General features: G+C 48.5%; 1 protein-coding gene across 5 annotated transcripts in view; it reads right to left on the minus strand.

Annotated features, from left to right (window-relative positions):
- PRKAG2 (protein kinase AMP-activated non-catalytic subunit gamma 2) overlaps nucleotides 1-21,786 on the minus strand; it is a 243,714-nt gene that overhangs the window by 14,881 nt on the left and 207,047 nt on the right. For all 5 annotated transcript variants that reach the window (XM_044246872.1, XM_044246871.1, XM_044246875.1 and 2 more), the window contains 3 exons: nucleotides 9,734-9,815; nucleotides 8,588-8,646; nucleotides 1,355-1,400 (listed from right to left, as the gene is read on the minus strand). In XM_044246872.1, coding sequence (XP_044102807.1) covers nucleotides 1,355-1,400; nucleotides 8,588-8,646; nucleotides 9,734-9,815 — 187 coding nt within the window. The remainder of the gene's footprint in view (nucleotides 1-1,354; nucleotides 1,401-8,587; nucleotides 8,647-9,733; nucleotides 9,816-21,786) is intronic.

Consider the following 21,786-nt stretch of genomic DNA (forward strand, 5'->3'; position numbering starts at 1 on the left):
AAACAGTATTACAATAAATGTTATAAGAAGAAGTCAAGCAATTGGATGTAGAAAGCAGAACCAGCAGAGGTCACTAGAATGCTACCAAATTATCACCCTCCAGAGACAAGCGCTCAAGAAATCCTTTAACTAATTTTTGTAGGTTTTAACAAACTTTGTTCTTTAAACATTAAGTTTTATTTTACCAAGCTAACGCTCAGAATCTGTACCTTAGGGGATCTTTGTAGTCTGTAGAAATTCTTTCTAAAGATCCACTGTAACTAATTTGTCTTGCTGAGATTTCTCTACAGAAAGCATTCAAGAGTAACCTGACATTACCATTATTACCACCAAATACCACGTAATATCAAATTGCAAATATGCTTAAATCTTGGTCTAACATTACTTGTATAGTAGAATTTAAGAGGAAGTATCTCTCTTGGCGTTAAGGTACATATTCATAATAGGCAGTGCGTTAAGATACAGATTTCACGTTGACTGAGTTTGTTTGGTTTGACTTAATAAAGCCGTTACAAATCAAATATCTTATTTAACAAAACTTACAGGTCAGAGGGAGTTAGAAGAGCCCCTGGCCCTCAAGAGATTCCAATGGACCCTCAGATTCTGTAGCTGCTACTCACAAAGTTTACTTATCATTCCAAGCAGATTTTCCATTTTTAATTAACATTTTTCTGTCTATAGGTCCCTCCGTTTCTATCCAGGCTTTTTCTCTGAGACCCCCTATATAGCCCCTCCTCAGTATTGGTCAGACCGCCTTCCTCGGTCATTCCCACTCATCCAATCCAGCAGGATGGGTCTAAGAACAATCACACAGTCATAGAATGAGAATTAAAAAACAGCTCCATTTCAAACAAGATATTGTGATTTTAAAGGGTTATTTTTTCATATGATTTACCAAAATCTTCCAGTTCAAGGTTCATTTGTTCTATGTTTCTTCATAATTTGTAAAGAAATAATTATTAAATGTAAGAACAGATCTTTGCTTTTGTTAGTGGTAGGAGGCACTCCCGTGGTGCATTTTCTGGATAGAGAGAAGTCTGCGGGCAAGGACGGCCACACTCAGAAGTGAGTGGTGACTCTGCTGGGGACAGGGGCTGGGGCCTGAGTAAGCTCATTCGTCCTTGTGTCCCAGCCTTAGTATACAGACTCGCTGTAGGTTCTCCACAAATGTCCACTCAACAGAGTGGATCGTATTTATAATGGTATGGTTCACCACTGAGATTAAAACAGACATGTTTTAATGATATAGTTCATTAAACAGAGAGAGAAAGATCCATTAAGTTAAAACATATTTTACACACTAAGCAGAACATTTTTTCCTGATATTAAAAGATTAACACCCAATTGTGCTTACCCCTCCATGTTTCAATCTTATGTTCTTCTAATTCATAAATCTGTACCTGCAAATAAGAAAACTTCTTATTTACAAATGTTAACATATATAAGACAAGAAAAGTTACTTCATAACCAATGCAGAGTCCCATAATTCAGCAGGTGGAAACAATCAAGATAATTCAAAATATTAGATATACAACAAACATAAAATGCTCTGCATTTCTTTGAAGGTAAGTGCCTTCAAAATTTAAAACATAATAGGGGTGTCTGGCTGGCTCAGTCAAAGGAGCGTGTGACTCGAGCTCAGGGTTGTGGGTCTGAGCCCCACAATGGGTGGAGAGATTACTTAAAAAATAAACTAGCGGGGCACCTGGGTGGCTCAGTGGGTTAAAGCCTCTGCCTTCGGCTCAGGTCATGATCCCAGGGTCCTGGGATCGAGCCCCGCATCGGGCTCTGTGCTCAGCAGGGAGCCTGCTTCCTCCTCTCTCTCTGCCTGCTTCTCTGCCTACTTGTGATCTCTGTCAAATAAATAAATAAAATCTTTAAAAAAAATTAAAAAAAAATAAACTAGTTATAATATTTTCATTAATTTAACATGAAAATTTCTGATACACTTAAATTTTTAAACATATATGGACATATATACCCATTCCTTTTTTTTTTAAAGATACAGGAAATTTTTAGCAACTCTAGGTTAAAAAGGACAAATGGTTAAATTGTGCTAAGGAGAGATCACAACCAACACCAGAAATACAAACAATTATAAGAGAATATGATGAACAATCATATGCCAACAAATCAGACAATCTGGAAGAAATGGATATATTCCTAGAAACATAAACTACCAAAACTGAAACAGGAAGAAAGAGAAAACCTGAAGAGACCCATGACCAGCAATGAAATTGAATCAGTAATCGAAAACCTTCCAACAAGTAAGAGTCCAGGGTCAGATGGCTTCCCAGGGGAATTCATTTAAAGAAGAATTAACACCTGTTCTTCTGAAGCTGTTTCAAAAAACAGAAATGGAAGGGAACTTTCCAAACTCATTCTATGAGGCCAGCATTACCTTGATCCCAAAACCAAAGACCCCACTAAAAAGAAGAGTCACAGTCCAATATCCCTAATGAACACAGATGCAAAAATTCTTACTAAGATGCTAGCCAACAGGATCCAACAGTACATTAAAAGGATTATTCACCACGACCAGGTGGGATTTATTCCTGAGCTGCAAGGCTGGTTCAACATCTGCAAATCAATCAATGTGACACACCACATTAATAAAGGAAGGGTGAGAACCGTTGATCCTCTCACTAGAAGTCTCCACTCGAAGTCCTCGCCTCAGCAATCAGACAACAGAAAGAAATAAAAGGCATCTAAATTGGCAAAGAAGAAATCAAACTTTTACTCTTCTCAGATGATATGATACCTATGTAGAAAACCCAAAAGACTCGGACAAAAAACTGCTAGAACTGATACAGGAATTCAGCAGAGTTGTAGGATATAAAATCAATGCGCCGAAGTCAGCTGCATGTCTACACTAACAACGAAGCAGCAGTAAGAGAAATCAAGGAGCTGATCCCATTTACAACTGCTCCAAAAACCAGAAGATGCCTGGGAAAACCTAACCAGAGAGGTAAAGGCTCTGTGCGAAAAACAGAATATTTACGAAAGAAATTGAGTAAGACATACAGAAATGGAAAAACATTCCATGCTCACGGACTGGAAGAACAACTACTGTTAAAATGTCTGTGCTACCCGAAGCAGTCTACACATCCAGTGCAATCCCTGTCCGAGTACCATCAGCATTTTTCACAGAGCTGGAACAAACAGCCCTAAAATTTGTATGGAACCACAAAAGACCCCAAATAGCTAAAGGAGCACTGGGGGAAAAAAAAAACAGGAAAAAAACCAAAAACCCACACACCAAAAACTCACCCAGAACTGGAGGCATCACAATTCCAGGCTTTAAGCTCTATTACAAAGCTGTCATCATCAAGACAGCATGGTTCTGGCACAAAAACAGACACATAGATCAGTGGAACAGAACGGAGAGCCCAGAAATGGACCCTCAACTCTACGGTCAACTAATCTTTGACAAAGGAGGAAAGAATATCCAACGGAAAAAAGTCTCTTCAACAAGTGATGGTCGGAAAATTGGACAGTCACATGCAGAAGAATGAAACTGGACCATTTCCTTACACTACACACAAAAATAAAATGGATGAAAGACCTTAATATGAGAGAGGAATCCATCAAAGTCAAAGAGGAGAACACAGGCAGCAACTTCTGTGACCTCAGCTGCAGCAACTTCTTGCTAGACACATCTCCAAAGACAAGGGAAACAAAAGCGAGAATAAACTATTGGGACTTCAAGACAAAAAGCTCTTGCAAAGCAAAGGAAAACAGTCAACAAAACTAAAAGAAGCAGAAGCAGAAGAAGATATTTGCAAATGCCTTATCAGATAAAGGGCTAATATCCAAAATCTATAAAGAACTTATCAAACTCCACACCCAGAAAACAAAATAATTTAGCCAAGAAATGGGCAGAAGACATACAAATGGCCAACAGACACATGAAAAAGTGCTCAATATCACTTGGCAGCAGGGAAATACAAGTAAAAAACAAAAATAAAAACCACCTCACACCAGTCAGAATGGCTAAAATTAACAAGTCAGGAAACGACAGAGGTTGGTGAGGATGTGGAGAAAGGGGCACCGTCTTACACTGTTGGTGGGAATGCAAGCTGGTGCAGCCACTCTGGAAAACAGCATGGAGGTTCCCCAAAAAGTTAAAAATAGAGCTACCCTACGACCCAGCAATTGCACTACTGGGTATTTACCCAAAGGATATGAACGTAGTGCTCCAAAGGGGCACGTGCCCCCCAGTGTTATAGCAAACATGTCCACAATAGCCAAACTGTGGAAGGAGCCGAGATGTCTATCAACAGATAAATGGATAAAGAAGATGTAGTATGTGTGTATACATACACAGACACACACAGAATACATAAACACAATGGAGTATTACTCAGCCATTAAAAAGAATTAAATCTTGCTATTTGCAATGATGTGGATGGAATAAGAGGGTATTCTGCTAAGCAAAGTAAGTCTGAGAAAGACAAATACCATATGATTTCACTCACGCAGAATTTCAGAAACAAAATAGATGAACACAGGGGAAGGGAAGGAAGGATAAAAGAAGATAAAGACAGGGAGGCAAACCACCCTTAACTCTAGAACAAACTGAGGGCTGCTGGAGGGGAGGTGGGTGGGGCAGGATGGGGTGACGGGCATGAAGGAGGGCCCATGAGGGAACGAGCACGGGGTGTGATCTGCAACTGACGAGTCACTGACTTCTACCCCCGAACAGTAACACAATATATGTAAATGAAATTGAGCTTAAGGAATAAAAAAAAAAAGAAATTCCATTTCCATTTTGTGGAAAATAAACCATAGAAAATTTTACAAAGACCCTACAAAATCTTTCAAGGGTAAGCTCCCCATCTCAGTGAAAACTCCGTGGGAATAAGGTTTGAAAGTAGGACTGGCGATCACCCAGGGAAGGACAAGCACACACAAGATCATCGGCACTGAAGCCAGAAAGACGAACGCAGGGGCAGAGACCTGTGGGACCGCGTCCAGTGGCCTCTACACATGCGACTGAAGTCCGGGGCGGAAGAACGTGACAGAAAGAATTCCTAAAGAAACAGCAATCAAAAACTTCCCAAATTAGGTTAAAAACCAACCTAGAGGATCATGGGAACGCAGCCTAGCTGGGGCAGGAGCCACACAAGGAAAAGTGGACACAGGCGCGGGGCCGCCGGTGCTGACACCAGGGGGACGAGACAGCTTGGAACCAGAAGGAAACGCGGACTCCCCAGAGGACAGAAGGTAAACGTTTCTGCTGACTTCTGACCCCAAGCCCTGGGAGGCCAAAAGACCATGAAATGACATCGTCAATGCGTTAAAAACAACAACTGTCAATTCCACTTCTGTAAAACAGGGGAAGTGTTCTCTGAGCACAAGGATGACCTCAGGACACTGTGACACGAACCACAGTGGTGTGTCACAACAGAACCGATGGTGCAGTGGGGACGGGGGCGCACACAGGCTGACGGCGCCTTGGCACAGAAACTATAGATGCTGTATCTTTTTCCTCCGCATTTTGTTGAAACCGAAAATAAGGGCAGATTAAATGGCACTATATTATGTAGATAATAGATTGCGTTCAGTGACCGCAAGCGCTGGAAGTCACAGCACACGTGCAATGGCAGGGTCCCGTGAGCCACGGCGGGGGGACGGGGCCGCACTAGTTCCCGGCTGCAGACAACTAGAAAATGGGAAAAACGTGTGCAGGAACGGTTCTCGGACACTGGGCTATTGGCACCCCTGGGAGAAGGCCTGCAACCACACCAAGCCCCAGGCTCACAGCTCTCTCTAGATGTGACCCGGCCAGGGCGCCACACTCCTGCTGAGTTCGGGAGACAGAAACCAAAGTCTGGGGCAGACGGGGCCAGGGGAATCTGCGGCCAGAAACCCAAATGGGAGGAGCTGTCCAGGACGGGAAGAGAGGGCGGAGCTGGGATCTCCTAGAGTTGTTTTTGTTTTGTTTTGTTTTTTAAGATTTTATTTATTTATTTGACAGAGATTAAGAGAGCATAAGCAAAGGGAGTGGCAGGCAGAGGGAGAGGGTGAAGCAGACTCCCTGCTGAGCAGAGAGCCTGATGTGGGGCTCGATCCCAGGACCCCGGGATCATGATCTGAGCTGAAGGCAGGTGCTAAACCTCCTAGAGTTTCTGACTGGAAACGAAGTGGGGCGTACCCACGGTGAAAGCACACCAGGCCAGGCCAAGACCCACCATGGAAGCCACTGTGTCCTGTGGAATGGAAGGTCCTCGCTAAACCACCAGGGAATTCCAGGGAGCTCCCGGAAGTAACGGGACTGAACCAGTCAAAGACGAACACTCGGACGAAGCTTAAACCTGCCCCCCATAGAAGCGTTTGGAAAGAGGCGCATCATCATCATGGGGGAAATGCGAATCGGAACCACAATGGGATGCACCGCACACTTGTCAGAAGAGCTGGCATCGAAAAGACAAGAGACAGTAAGTGCTGGCGAGGATGTGCAGCAAAGGGGACCCCTGTGGACCGTCGTGAGAAGGCAAGCTGGTGTCTGCACCATGGAAAACAGTATGGACTTTCCGCAAAACATGAAAACAAGAGCTACCACAGGAGCCAGAAATTTCACTGTGTGTGTGTGGTGGTTTTTGTTTTTTTTCTTTTTGCTCAAGATTTTATTTGTCTGAGGGAGAGAGAAAGCATGAACACGAGAGGTGGGAGGGCCAGAGGGAGAAGACTCCCCACCGACCAGGGAGCCCAATGTAGGACTCGATCCTGGGACTCCAGGATCATGACCTGAGTCGAAGGCAGCTGCTTAACCAACTGAGTCACCCAGGCGCGCCCACTCTGGGTATTTTCCTGGGAAAAAAGTCCTGCAAATACTAATTTGAAAAGATATATGTACCCCTATGCTCGCTGTAGCAGGGCTCACAATAGCCAAGATAAGGAAGCAGCCCAGGTGTCCACTGATAGATGAACGAATGTATGCGCGCGCGTGCGCGTGAGAATCAGTCATACAATGGAATGGAATCCTGCCATTTCAATGTGGCAACGTGGAGGGACCTAGAGGGAATCCGACAAAGACAAATACTATATGGTTTCACTTACATGCAGAATCTAAAAAGCAAACAGGTAACAAATATACTCATAGGTACAGAGAACAAACTGGTCCTCACCAGAGGGTAAGGGAGTGAGGAGAGAAGAGAATCAGTAAAGAGGACCAAGAGGCCCAGCCTCCTAGTTACAGAGTAAACACGTCACGGGGATATAGTCCATGAGACTAACTAGCTTTGTAAGGGGACAGAAGGGAACTAGTCCAACTGTGCTCATCAGTTCGTAATGTACGTAAACACGGATTCACTGTGTTGCACACCTGAAACGAATATAATACTGTATGTCAATTATAAATAAAAAAACTTTGGGCTGCATATTTAGACAACTGCTTTTATAGAAACTTTGATTTGATTAGCTACTGCTTAGAGTTTTATTTTTTTTAAGACTTGTTTTAGAGACAGCGAGCATGTTTGCAAGGGTGAGGAGGAGCAGAGGGAGGGAGGGTCCCAAGCAGGCTCCCCAGGGAGCGCAGAGCCCCACGTGGGCGGAACCCCACAACCCTGAGATCATGAGCCGAAACTGAGTCCCGAGTGGGGCACTTAACTGACTGAGCCACCCAGGCGCCCCTTGCTGAGATCTTTAACACAGGGTTAGCTGCACTTTATCAAAATATATCCAGTTAATAGTCATACTTGTGATTTTGCTAGTTCAAAAGCAGACATATGACCCTTATAAAGAAAACCAATACTTACCTGCGTGGGTGGTATTTAAGAAATCAGATTACTCATGTGAAATAAATATGGGATACTTACAAAATCGTTGGTTCAAGTTAATTCTGAGAGTATCTCTTATGTTTTAACTTTCCTCATTTTACATAGGAAATTAGTTATTGGGCAATATTAGCTATTACATATAAAACAAGTATTAGATTGTCTTTTACCTTTCAGATACCCAAAAGAGCATTAAAGAAAAAAATTATGCAGTTCTGTCCTTACCTACCCTTGTCAAAAACCCTCCCCCCTCCCCCCACAAAAACCAAAACCAAAACCCAAACAAGCTGGTAGATTCACAAAAACCACAGTGTTCGATAAAAGGCCTTCTGTGGTTCTCAAACTATGCTCTTAGAAAACAGCTGGACAGGGAACCGGGGATCAGGGAGTTCTCCCACTAAAATTAGCCAGCAGCAGTCTTTTCGTAATTGGCAGAAAAATATCAAAACTGAATTTCTCTAATTTTAAGTTTTACTTCTTTAAAACCACAGAGTACATACAGTTCTTGTGAAACAGTTTAGGGGGTAACTGCATGAGGCCGCAGTCCCACGGACAGGCCTGGGAAGATAAGCTCTGGAGCCCCAGAGTGGTGTGGGGCGGGGCTGCCTTTGTCTGCGGGTCCAGCAGTCACAACACCGCGACACGCCCACAGGGCATCAAAGATCATAAATTCAGTGACTGATGTATGCTGATGTGCCCTGCGTGGTATATATTACATATTTGTACAGATCAACTCCCAGCAACCCCCACCCCCAAATATACAGAAATATACCGCTCCAGTGACCCATGTAAGGATTTCTGGCACTTACCATAGGTGACTTATAGTATCTATGTAGTATATTTATGAAATCTGTAATTGTTAGCATTCCTGGAACAAAGAATGATATGTTAAATAGAAAACAATGAAAAATTTCATAGGATAAGCAAGCCTGGAATCTCTTCTAGAAAAGCTCCTAAAATACACTTTAAACATATCAAGCACAGTTTAATATATTCTATTATTTAGAACTCTTAGTCTGTTAATTATCTACAACAAATGGAGATAAATTTAGCTGAAATCAAACCTGACAGTAAGTACAACAGACTCAGCCATGGTATTTGGCAATTCAGTGGTGGGGAACTGATCCATACAAAACCTCACAGGAGACTTGCAGTGACATGTAAATATTTTAAAATACTTTAAGGTAAGGTAGGATCAGGTAAGGTATTCCAAAAGCTTTAGACACAGGATACTTAAAGGGCATGTGGATTGTTTCCTGAGAAGCATTCTCCAAATGATGGTTCTTTAAGTACTGATTTAGCGCCCAGTTATTAAGTGCCTACTGTGTGCCAGATGCCAAGACTACAAAGGTGAAGAAGACAAGAAACTTTTCCTTGAGGGGATTGTCCCCTAGAGTGGGAGGCAGACACACCGATGGTATTAAACCAGACGCGCATTTGCAGAGATGCCATCTGCGTCTACCATGACCTGCACGGTGGGAAATTCTCCAGCTCAGACACCGAGTTATAGGACATTTCCGATAGGATAGCAATGATTTAGCACAGGCATCGATCCTGTCTCCGTCACTGCATTCGCACGGTCCACAAGGGGTCAGCCACAGGAGCGGGGACTGCCCACTGTCACGTACACATGTGCAAAGGTGGCCCAGGTCAGGAGTCTGAGCACAGGCGTCCCCTGTTCCCTGGCTTCAGAGGAATTGGCAAAGTCACAGAAGCTCCTTCGGGGAGCCAGGGAGGTAATGAATCAAAAGAAACTGGATAAATAAATAAATATGGCAAAGAGACTCAGTGGGAGCACGTAGGTGTTTTGAATTTGCTAGTGGCCCCACCTTCCCTGGACATAAAAGCCCAGAGTCCTTCAGCTTGGCAGAGTTTTCGAGACTGAATTTCAGACCAGCATCTATTAGGATACCTTGGGCTCTCTGCTCTTAGGCTCCCAGGCCCACACTGCTTACCTACAAAACTTTGTTTCTTACTCTCCCACAGTGGCGCTGCTCGAACACCATTGGCTACTAAGGCAAAGAAGGCCTTTTTCACCTAAAGACAAACAAGAGAAACAAAAACATACTTTAAAGTCCAAACACCAGGGGGGAAATACCTTCAACCCTAATATCCAACCAGATTTTACTGGTTATCTTCAACATTAGTTTTGTAAGTTTGAGAGGCTAAAAAGAGTTGAATTTATCCACACTGGCAAAAATGCTTTTGTATTCTACTTAAAGACTGGAGATTTTTTGCAATGGAAACAATGTAATTCACTTCAAATTTTTTTTTTCATTGTATCTAAAAACTTTGTACACACAGAGACTTTATACAATCAAAACTGTATAAAAGAATTCAGCTTCGGTTTAATTTCTCCTATATGTGGCTATTAGTTCATTTCGAAATGCTGAAGTTATACCAAATGACCTGAAATGAAAATCTGCTTCTCATATATTCAGTAACAGAACATACAAGCGTTCTTTCTCACTTCCCGGAGGCTGAGAAGAGGCGTGAGGGAGGGTATATCCTTGCGCTCTCACATCGTCCAGAGACAAACATCCAGCGCGCGCCTGGCCCTGCTCCAGTGCGCACAGGTGGTGTCCCCGGGACCCTGCGGCACAGCCCGTCTGGGGACTGCACCAGGCACAGCAGGCACCGGGGCTGGGGGCGTGTGTGTGAGCAGCCCCAACTCAGTGCTGAAGATGACCCCCCCACACGCCCAGAACAAACACACGCAGGGAAGTGGTTCCCCTTTATTAAGAACCGCAGAGACAGCCCAGGATCCTGGGATCGAGCCCCCATCAGGCTCTCTGCTCAGCGGGGAGCCTGCTTCCTCCTCTCTCTCTCTGCCCACCTCTCTGCCTACTTGTAATCTCTGTCAAAAAAAAAAAAAAATCTTTATTAAAAAAAAAAAAAACAACAAAAAAACCACAGAGATGAAGATCAAAGCAAGTTGGAAGTACTACCCAGAGCTGCTAGAGGCCAACGTCATTCGGTCACAGCAGCTACCTCAAGCGCTGCCATGAAACCAGGTGGCACCATAAACCAGTAGAAAAATGCCCGAGCCACAGTGTACGTATATCGGGAATCCTAAACATTGGTGCTGTTTGCACGCTCACTCTCTGTTGGATTATGTAGTCATCCTGAGGGTTAGGAGCAGGAATCCAAGATGGTCAGTGTGGCATTACTTCTAATATTCAAACTGGAAAAGTATCTTCCCCCAACAAAAGAAAATGTATTAAATACTGGATTGCCAGTGGGAAAAAAGTATCAAATAGTAGAATTAGAAAGACCATGCTGAAGTAAAACATTATAAAGAAGGTTTATGGCAGTGAAAACATAGACTCTAAAATTGTACATTATAATTATGTAAAATATGTGTTTAAATGAAAAACATCAAAGAGAAATAAGCAAAAAATTAAGTGATATGAAGGAGCTGGGACAGTGACAGTGTGTTTCTTTGAAAAAATGTCAATGTGGCATTTTCTACGGAAGAAGGTTCTTCTCTCTCCCACTGTATGCCAGACCCCAGCTAACTTAATAATGAAAAAAAGTGAGAGAATTATAGGAGCCCAGAGCTTCCCATCAGGCTCAGGCTCCCAACCAATTCAGCATCGGTTTATACCTCTATGCCTCTGCTTGGCAGGAGTTACATAGGAGCTCGGTTCCCCTACGTGAGTCCAGGTAAGCGAGGAAATCTCATTAATTGTTCCATGTGGCCCAGCCCAGCCCAGCACTGTGTCCTGCGAAGTACAAGCCCATGGGGACCCCGCCTGTCTGCTGAATGAACGGCCCAGGACCGGGAAGACGCGTAGGGCCTCTCACCCCTCTGGGCCCAATCACGGGTGACGTGAGAGAGAAACAGCAACTCCACAGCATCCAGAAACGGGTCAAATACTCTTTGAGCCACAGCGTGTGTCGAGAATCCTGAAAACGCTCGTGGCCGTGTAGCTAACGGGCACCCAGGGATGGCGGCCGGCTTGTCAGTTTCGCTATTTTTACCGGGTGGTGCTCTGGGAACCCATGACTGTGGTCCCAGAAAATATTATAAAAGAATATGTGGAGAAGTCACAGAAAAACATATTTTAGGACACATTAAATATGAGCTGAGCTTGTTTTTCTAAGCTGGCTGGAGTAGCAAGGGACGGGGGGGACCTTGTAACTGCAGATTACCTGCTGTCTTCTCCCAAAAAATGGATTTAGTGGAGAAAACCAATTTTATTTTTTATTTTTATTTTTTTTAAAAGATTTTATTTATTTATTTGACAGAGAGAGATCACAAGTAGGCAGAGAGGCAGGCAGAGAGAGAGAGGAGGAAGCAGGCTCCCCGCGGAGCAGAGAGCCCGATGTGGGACTTGATCCCAGGCCCCTGAGATCATGACCTGAGCTGAAGGCAGCGGCTTAACCCACTGAGCCACCCAGGCGCCCCGAGAAAACCAATTTTAAAATGGTTTATCAAGATCATCCATGACACCCTAAATGACCGCAGCTGTTGAAAACCCATCCCAGAGGGCTGCAAGTCTGCCCACGATGAGGTGACTGCAGACACCCGACAAAATCTGCAGGTCACCGAGAGCCCGGCAGACGCCGCGCGAGAAGGTTCGAGAAGCTGCCGTTCCCCAGAGAAGAGCAGTACGTGACTCGATCGCCACAGTCATTTCGGAACTTTTCTGTGGGGATTTTCAAGATCGTTTCAAACAGGTGAATCTCAACAGAAAGTTGGAGTTTATCAAAAGGAATCAAATCCACCCCAGGCAGGTTAAAGCGACAAAATCACAGCTAAGCACATGTCGCAGACAAGATGCTAAGAATCCAAGGCCAAGAGAAAACCGGCGAGCGAGAAAAGACACATGTTCGTGTTCAAAGCAGCAACAGTCCACCGGCAGCCCAGCAGGCGTCCGTTTCAACTGTCCAGCGCGATGACGGTTCTTCGGAAACGCGCAGAACACCGTGCTTCCCAGGGCTCCCGTCCCTACGAGTCTGCACCCGAAAAGCTCTATTGGCTGCGAAGTGAGTATTTGAGTCTAATGGCCGGTGCAGACGGACCGAAGAAGGACGCATGGCAGGTCCGCCCGGGGGGACACCCAGGCCGTGACACCGGACGCTGACACGGCGCGCGGCTTCTGTGAACTGCGCCGCAGCGGGCAGGGTGGACGGTGGGAAACCCCCCGCCGAGGCAGCAGTCCGAGGAGCGAGAATGGCGAGAACTTAACGTGAAAAAGCACCGTCGTGGCCGCAAGAGAAGGCAAAGCAGCAAACACTAAAGGAAAACCCTTGGATGTCAAATACCACCCGCGTCCTGGCGAGGGGAGAATCACTGGACCCTAGAAGCTTCTGTGCGCTCAGGTCCTTGGCCCTCCCCGCGCCTCGGCGCTGCGCGTTACAGAATGGGGCGACAGGCCGTGCCGTCACAGGGGACCGTGCGGGCTGAGCGGGCCTGATGGGAAGATACGCAGCCGGGGTCGGCACAGAGAGCCCAAAGGAGTCAACGCTTTCCTTTCCCACCGCAGACGCACCCAGCCGGAAGCACACAGAGACGGACTGTTTTAATCTCACCCACATGCAACGCTGACATGTCCATACCTCACGGAGGGAGGCACAGTTCTGCCCTCCCAAGACCCAAGACGACACTGGGGAGTGGGTGAGACCCAGCCCCGGAGATGAGGAGCAGACGGCGGGGTCCCAGGGCCCTGTGCCGAGTGGCCCCCTGCGGCTTCCAGTCTGGCCGCACCTCCCTGGCTCTAAAACTCGGCTTTCTCCACACCACATATGGAGTTGAAGAGCAACTGCAAACTCTACTTAAGAAAATTCCTCCCAATGACAGAAGACGCAGGGTGTTCCCAGTGACCAATGAACAGGACAAAAGGACGGCAGGCCCAATCTGGTTGAGATCTGCAGGAAAAAACTCTCAGGGGTCTTGCTTACCTCTGAAAACTTTTCAACAGATATGCGATTTGCTCAAAGTGTTTATCAGTTTTAAAACGTACTTTTTTTTTTTTTTTAAAGATTTTATTTATTTGACAGACAGAGATCACAAGTGGGCGGAGAGGCAGGCAGGGGGGTGGGGGAAGCAGGCTCCCCGCTGAGCAGAGAGCCCGATGTGGGACTTGATCCCAGGACCCTGAGATCATGACCTGAGCCGAAGGCAGAGGCTTAACCCACTGAGCCATCCAGGCGCCTCTAAAATGTACCTTTTAATAGGATTTTCAAACAACTAAATGTGATAATTAGATAAGGAAAGATGAAAAATAAACTTTAAATATAGAAATGATTTTTTTAAAACAGTAAGCCCTAAGAGATTCTGCCGTCTCCGGACAAGTGGAACATCTATGCTCCAAACAATGGGAATGTGGTTCCTTGGCCGCTTCACTGTTTCACCCCGATTTTCAGTAATTAAGCTGATTGTGGGGCTTTTAAAATCAACACTGATGAACAGCTAAAGCTCTGGAAAACTATCTAATTCGGTTTCTTACTGTTCACCTCAGAGCTTGCCTGGTGGCTTGAACACCCCGGAGGCCTCTCTCTCGTGTCCGCTGGCTCTCCCGGAGCTGCGCGAGGCGGGGGCCGGCCTCGTAGGCGAGGGAGCCCACACGTCCTGGCTCCAGCCCAGCGGACACTGAACTGGTCTTCGCTTTTTTTTTTTTTTTTTTGGCACTTCTATGCCCCAAAGTTCCTTCTACCTCAAGAGCACCTACCTTCAACTCTACCTATGACAACCTGGCTGACTTCTAACTCCACAACCTAAGCCGCCCCCATCAGTCCCGTCAAGGTCGGCACTCCTTCCCTCTACTCCCCTGTGCCTCATTCAGCCCCTTCCTGTTACTTCTGCAGTCTCCCTGTGTCTCCTTAGGCTTAAAAATGGCAGAGCAAACACACTTCCAACACATTTTCCTCCTGAAAAGTTCTCTCGAATCTTCAGGGAATAGAAGCTGGAAATGGGATGAACCAGGGGGTTTGCGGGGCAGAAAGCAGGTGGAGGAAGGTTAATGAGTGACAGAGCCTTGCTGGGGAGGGGCACCGTGGGGAGAGAAGCGGACCAACCTCTCCCTGCACGCGGAAGACCCAAGACTGGAGGCCCTGGCGGGGGTGGGGTCGGAGCCCGAGGGGAACAGGAAGCCTGGCGTAGACCGGGGAACGGCCATAGCCACCCGCCAGGCCACTACCACCATCAGCACCGAGGATCATTTTCTGGAGAACTGGCCCTGCAAATATGACGCACAGGTATGCGCACTGGGGGCTGCCAGTGAAACCGACCAGTGATGCTGCAAGAACCGTCCCCCCCACCCGTGCATGTCCCTGCTGCCCACCCTTCCGTCCCAAGAGGCAGCCTAGACTCACAGCCGCTTGAGGAGACCTGGAGCGCAAAGCCACAGACGCTCCCATTGTGGGCACATCTTCCCCAGAGGGAAATGGAATCAAAACTTCCCAGGGGTAGAATGAAAGGCAGAGAGAGAAAGAGGCAGGACAGGAATATTAAAGGATGACTTCAGGGAGCCCAAGACCTGCAAACTGAAGTCTCAGAGAAAAAAATGGTAGGAAGAAAATTACCGAAGACAAACACTCCAGGTTCCAGTGGCATACCGTGGGCCCAGCACGAGGAACACAAAGACCGTAAGGAGGCCCGTTAGTCTGGAATTCTGGAGTACCAGAGAGAAAGGGAAAATCCCAATACTTTTAGAGGCGAAAACTCATATAAAGAGGACATAACCCATTTCTCTTTAATACTTGCATCCAAAAGCAGTGGAAGGACGCTTTCAAATTTCTAAATAAAGATGATTTTCATTATGGAATGCTATACCCAGCAGTCTATACGGTGAGTCTGAAAGATAAATAATATTTCACATGATGACCTCCGTGCATCTGTCCATGGGAAGCGCTGGGGTTAAGTGTGACCCCGCAGCATTCGTCTGTGGGAGCACTCACTCCCACTACTGACGGCATCAGGAGGTAGGGCCTTTCGGAGGTGAGTTTAGATGAGGTCACGCGGGTGGGGACCCCACGATGGGCTTAGTGGCAGGGCTCTGCCCTGTGAGGATGGGGAGAAGGCAGCAGTCGGCCAGCAAGAAGGGAGCCCTCCTGGGGAACTTCACTGACCACCATCTCCATCGTGGACTTACAGCCTCCCCAGCTGCGAGCGGTCGGGCCCGGCTGCTGGAGCCCCCGGCTGTGCTGGTGTGTGACGGCAGCCCAAGTGGGCTAAGACGGTAGCTACGGAAGAATGTGCTCCACCCTGCGAAAGGGAATAGACCAAAGAAGCAGAAAGCATGTGTTCAAAAGTCAGGTGTTGCAATGAAGGAGGAAGATGAGGATGAGGTATTTCCTGGCCTCGGGAGACAGGGGTGAGCAGGACGGGGGAGTGACAGCCGGAGTAGGAAGACCCAGGACCCAGAGGGAGTGGCTCTAGGGGGAGCTGAAGACACGACCTCAGGTCTGACCACACAGAAAATCCCATCAAGAAGTCAGAAGGTGAAAAAAAAAAAAAAAAAAAAAAGTCAGAAGGTGTGGAAAGGTGTAGATGGTCAAAATCAGAAGAGGAGAGCTCTAAGTCAGGAAATCACACTGAACGGTACACAGAAGGAAACGGGAGCGCAGTGCCCACGGGGCTCCGCGGACGGAATAAAACTGACACAGTCCACATCATGACGCCTCGCCAGGAAGGAATTCACCGCCCCCCGAGACCTAGCTCCGCTGGGAAGATGAGGGCAGGGAGGAGGCCGCACAAGGAGCGGGACCCCCATCCACCCGGCCTGGAAGTAAAACACGTCTCAAGTCAGGGAAGCGATGTAATGTGGCCGTCCAGTCTAGACTGCGTCGCTGAACTGGTTGTTTCTGGGCAGCAGGACAAGGATGTGACAACCGGGACAGAGGCTGCTGTGTCCGACTGTAAGCTTTTCATACTGCTCGATGCGTAGAACTGCTCCTATCTCCTTCTTTGAAAACCCACACACGGGTCCCCAGTGTGCTCCTGTGGGGGTCAGCCCGCGCCCTCCCCAGTTAGCGCGGGCGTGCGGAGGACAAGGCCACGGCGTCTTCATCCCCCCACTCTTCACATAGTGCTCGGCCCCCAGTTTTGTTCTTTTCTGGAACGCTCATTTGCTATCATGTCCTCGTTCTGCATACCGTCTGCTTACTCACTGGTCCCGAAAACAGGTTCGCTTATTAAGGAATCTTTCTGTATCTTATTCTTGGCTATCTCCGGTTTCAAGTCCTCTGTGAAGTCGATGATGCCATCCAAGTCAGTACTATTGAAGTCACCGTCCCAGATACTGATGAGCCGAGGGTACAAGAATCCTGTTTCTTAGCTTGGGTTCCCCAGCAGGCAGAGCCTGGCCTGCACATCCTTTACTGGGAACGTGACCCGAGGAGCAGGTGTGCAGGATGGGCGTGAAACGGGCTAGTGGATGAGCCCGTGTGCCGATGGGCGGCTGACATGGCCACAAGCACAGGCAGACGGACTCAGTCTTGCTGGCGTCTTCTGGGGACTGTCACTCTGAGGGTGGAAGACGGAGGCGTCTCTCCCCTGGCGTCTGTCCCCCACTGGTAAGGAGGCTGGGGGGTATGCTGGCGGGACTGGGCTGAGGTGCCACCCCATGTACCTGTGTGACTCGAGAGGTGGCCGGAGTCACAGGTGACGTAAGTGGATTTTAAAAGGACGCAGTGGACACGGTGCTCCACGCTGAGATGTCATCAACGTCCTTCTGAGGCCCAGACTGAGCCATGAACTCGTTCACCGAGCAGACAGCCCGCACTCCCGCGCTGGCTCCGTCCGCTGTCTAGCTGAAACCGAGACATGCCTGTCCTGTTTTACCTCAGCTGCGGAACTATCCAGAAAGGAAATCGGGCTCGACTTCTGTGACTTTTTTTGTCAATTCATGGTAGGTTCCCAGAAATGACTTCTTTGACTTTCACTAATCATTCATTCGCGCATCTTACCTGGGACGGGCACCACATTCCACACCCACAGGATTTTTGTTTTTCTTTTTTGAATCTGTTTTCTTTTATCTCTAGCCTGGGCCCCAGAACGCTTTTCACAATTCCCGTGATATCACCAGCAGCTTGGCGATCTGCTTTCCAAGTCCCTTTATTACCCTGGAATGTGATTCATCTGGGTCAGAAAGCAAACCGGTTCAGTGGCGCCTTGCAGAATCTCTACACCCAGCTCAGGCCTCAGTTTCCTTTACTCGCCATCTACTGTACTTTTTCCACTTCCACTTCCACCATTTTCCTTGATAGGGAAGAAGTACAAGAAAAGTTGAGGCGTTTCATTTTTTCTTTCTTTGCACCTGCAGGATGGATCCCTCTCCTTCCTGTTGCTTTATTTTTACTTATTTTTCTGAGGGTGGGGGGAGGGGCACAGGGAAGGGACAGAGAGAATCTTAGCAGGCTAAATGCGCAGAGCCCGACGCAGGGCTCGATCTCACGGCCAGAACGGAAATCAAAGGTCGGTCACAACCCATGGAGCCACCCAGGCGCACTGCCCCCCTTGCTTTTAAAATAAGCAAGCCCTGCACCCTCTCCTCTTGTGGACCTCAATTCAAGTCCCCACTTACGCCCACCCTGGGCGGCCCCCCCTGCTCATGACCCCCACCCCCCAGCCTGCTTTAATGCTGTGCTCTTTTTTTCTGCGTCTTCTAAGAACTTGGGCTTTCCACACAGCCACTTACTCGGCTGCTGCCCATTTTCCCTCCATTTGCTCTCACATTTTATTAATAGTTACACTGACTGAAATAGCTGAGCAGCAACATACAGTAGCGACGGGTCATAACGGAAGAGCACACGTGTGTTCACACGTCTGTGCTGACACGAATGAACACACAGTGGGAGGGAAGGGACGGCGTCCCTGCAGAGGCACCCCCCCAACCCCCCCGAGCGAGCGTGCTCTCGGGCCGGGCCGCAGCCCCGCACACATCATGTGTCCAGTGACTTCGAGGACGACAGCACAGACGTGGAGAAACCCGAAGACGACCGCAGCCCCCAGGTGACCCGTGTTACGGTGCACAGAGCTGAGACTTGCTAAGTGTACGCACCCTTGGTGGGACAGGATGAAAGGGCACCTCATCTTGTGGCCTCCCTTCTAAAACCCAGAATCCCAGTCTGAGGGTGAGAAAACCAGCAGGTAAATCCCAACAGCGGGGTCTCCTGCAGAACACCTGCCCAGTGCTCCCTAGAGCCGGTAAAGCCACAGGAGCAAGGGAACCCCAAAACACCGCCACGGCCCAGAGGAGCCCAAGGAGATGCGCTGACCCGATGTCATGGGAGAGCCCAGGGGGGATCCTCGGACAGGAAAATGACATCAGGTAAATCTGAACGAACTTGGCCTTTAGGGGACAATCATGGATCAGTACTGGTTTGCGAACTGTGACAAGCATCTGCCACCCTGATGGGAGATGGCAGGAATGAGGGAACCGGGGCTGGGGTGCCCGGGAAGTCCAGACACACTTCACAACTTTTCTACGAATCTAAAACTACTCTAGAATAAACATTCTACTAGAAACTTTAACTGTTGGTAGAGTATTGCTAAAAAGTCATATTGCCGTTGTGAGGGAATTCTTAATGCTCCCCCCGCACCTCAATCTTGGGAAGTTTTATTTATTTCTGAGCCTCTCATCACTCCTGGGGTGTCACCATTTAGAATTGGAGAGCACCAAATCCTATCTTTCTGTGAACGACCAGGCTTCTCTGGAAGGGCTGGGACACGTCCTTCTCCCCTGGGCCATGTAAGAAGCTGTTGTTTCTCGGGTCCAGAGCGGAAAGGTCTGGTCTGTGACTGTCTCTGGACCAGCCGTGGATTACCGTCAACTCGATCGCATGGTGACTAATTGTGGTGATTCTTCCTGATGTGGCATCCTGGGGGACCTGCCACGGCTACCCGGACGCATACTTTCTCGCCACAGCATCCCAGGAGGACCCCCAGCGGCAGTCTGCTTGGACCTGGCACGGGCCCCCCACGTGCCTGGAGGCTATGCTGCCTGCCGGCCCTCTGCCTTCCAGCATCTGCAGGGATGTGCATCCTTTCGGAGTCTGCGTGCCGCCCGGGTCCACTGCGCCGAGGACACGGTGCTGAGACACCGTGCTGAGTGGACCAACGGGCAAGAAGAAGCAACACTCCAGATGATGCTCCCGTGGGCCGTAAGGAAATCAGAGGGTGAGTTCCCCGGGTGAGGGGACGCTGGGGCACTCGCAGCCCCTGCAAGGGATGTTCAGGCTGTTGCTCCGCACACACCCGCCAGGCACACATCGCGGGGAGAGGTCTCTTGGAAGCAACAGGCACCAAGAAGCGGCTACGTTGACACATTCACTGAGTGGCCCATAAATGCTGTTCTCAGGGTGACCAGAGCAAGGGAAGGCCTGGTAACCAGTCCAGGCTCCTCGTCCACACAAGGGATCCGTACGAAGCCCCATCAGACCCCAGCAGGAGACCCCGAGGGCACACGTTCGGGGCTGAGAAGAGCAGCAGGAAACCACGCCTTCTTCTGCGGACAGTTCCCGTCCCTGAGAAGCAACTCCCGGCTTGCTCCCGGGCCTGGGACAGACGGAACGACGGACTGTGAGTGGCCGTGCGGCCGTGCGTCCTGCACTCCCACGGAGAACGGGCTCCTCTGACCGGCGAGCAGCAGGGCCGGCGGTTGGCAAGTGGCGGCGGCGTGTCAGGGACGGAGCTGCCTCCTCTTGCTCATTCCGCGACCACGGGCTGGGGGGGCGCCCCACGGACCGCTGCCGTCGAGGGCAAACCTGGCTGGCCTTATAGACCGGCCAGCCCCAGGTGGTGCCACAGCTGCGCCCCTCCTGCTCCACGTGGAGCGGCCCCAGGACCCCACGTGGGCAGCACCACCCGTGGGCAGGACCACAGGCAGTGCGTCTGGCTTCCACGCTGTCGGGATGGAGACGGATGCTGGTCCGCAGTGAATTCCAGTATGAAACGGGCATTTTGCCGAACCCGACCACGGAGAGTCGAGCTGGCCTCTCAGAGCCAGAAGCTGGAGGCTGAACGTGTCTGAAACTCTTCTCTTCCCTCGTCTGGGGGAGCCGTTCACCCACTCTCCTTGCGTCTGTGCTCGTCTGCCAGGTCTGGGCGCATCTAGACTTAGGGCTCCGGCGCTCTGTGCCCTCACAGTACCGTGCTCATGTACTTGTCTTCTTCTGCGACTTTTGCTTTTTTACTTAAAAACCTATTCTTGACAAACACTTCTTCCGTTCCTCTTCATGGCGACCTGGCATTATTCCGGGAGATGCTACACCCAGATTTACTGAACCAGTCTCTCTGGATACGTGGGCTGCTTCTGGTCGTCTGCCATCCCTTTGTGGTGTTCTTTACGCTTTCTCTGCCCTCGAGATGTAGCAACGGCTACTACTGCAGCCTGCGTCTAGAAAATACTCTACTCACACCTTTCGAATGCATGTTTAACTCTGCTCTACCCACGACACGCCCCCACCCCCTATTTCCCTGGTGACAAGGTTTGGCTCCTTCGATGCCAAGAGCCTCCTAGGACCCGTGACCACCAGGCGGGGAGGCGCACACAGCTTATTAACTCGGGAAGTGACATTACTGGATCGGGGACCTCTGACCACCCACAAAAATAGCACAGTTCCCATGTATCACCCACTTGAGCTAAATTTTAAATTCGGAAGAAAGTCAATTCCAGGGCAAAAGAAAAGCTGAGTAGGAGTAAAAGCAGAACAGGTCTTACTAGCCGTCTCTGACTTTTCCATTGGTGGGAAACCTGAGATCAGGAGAACAAGTAACAAGCCTTCTGGGGAAGGGGAACAAAGGTGCCGTGGGCTGTTCAGGTAGTTCTGTACTTTGGGAACTAAGATTTTCTAGCTCTTTTACTATTGAAATCTAGGGTTACGGTTGTCAAGACTGGCTTTCCTGAAGTTACTGTTGGTCACATTCCCCACAGAGCAGTCTATTGGATGTTTCCCTATCCTCGTGGTGTCAAAGAATCAGACTCTTAGGGGTTTAGAAGAAACCTGGAAGCTTACCTGGCCTGATGTGAGTTTAGCTAAGTCACAGGATATAAAGTCA

Source organism: Neovison vison, chromosome 4 (assembly GCF_020171115.1).
Source record: "Neovison vison isolate M4711 chromosome 4, ASM_NN_V1, whole genome shotgun sequence".
Classification (NCBI taxonomy): domain Eukaryota; kingdom Metazoa; phylum Chordata; class Mammalia; order Carnivora; family Mustelidae; genus Neogale; species Neogale vison.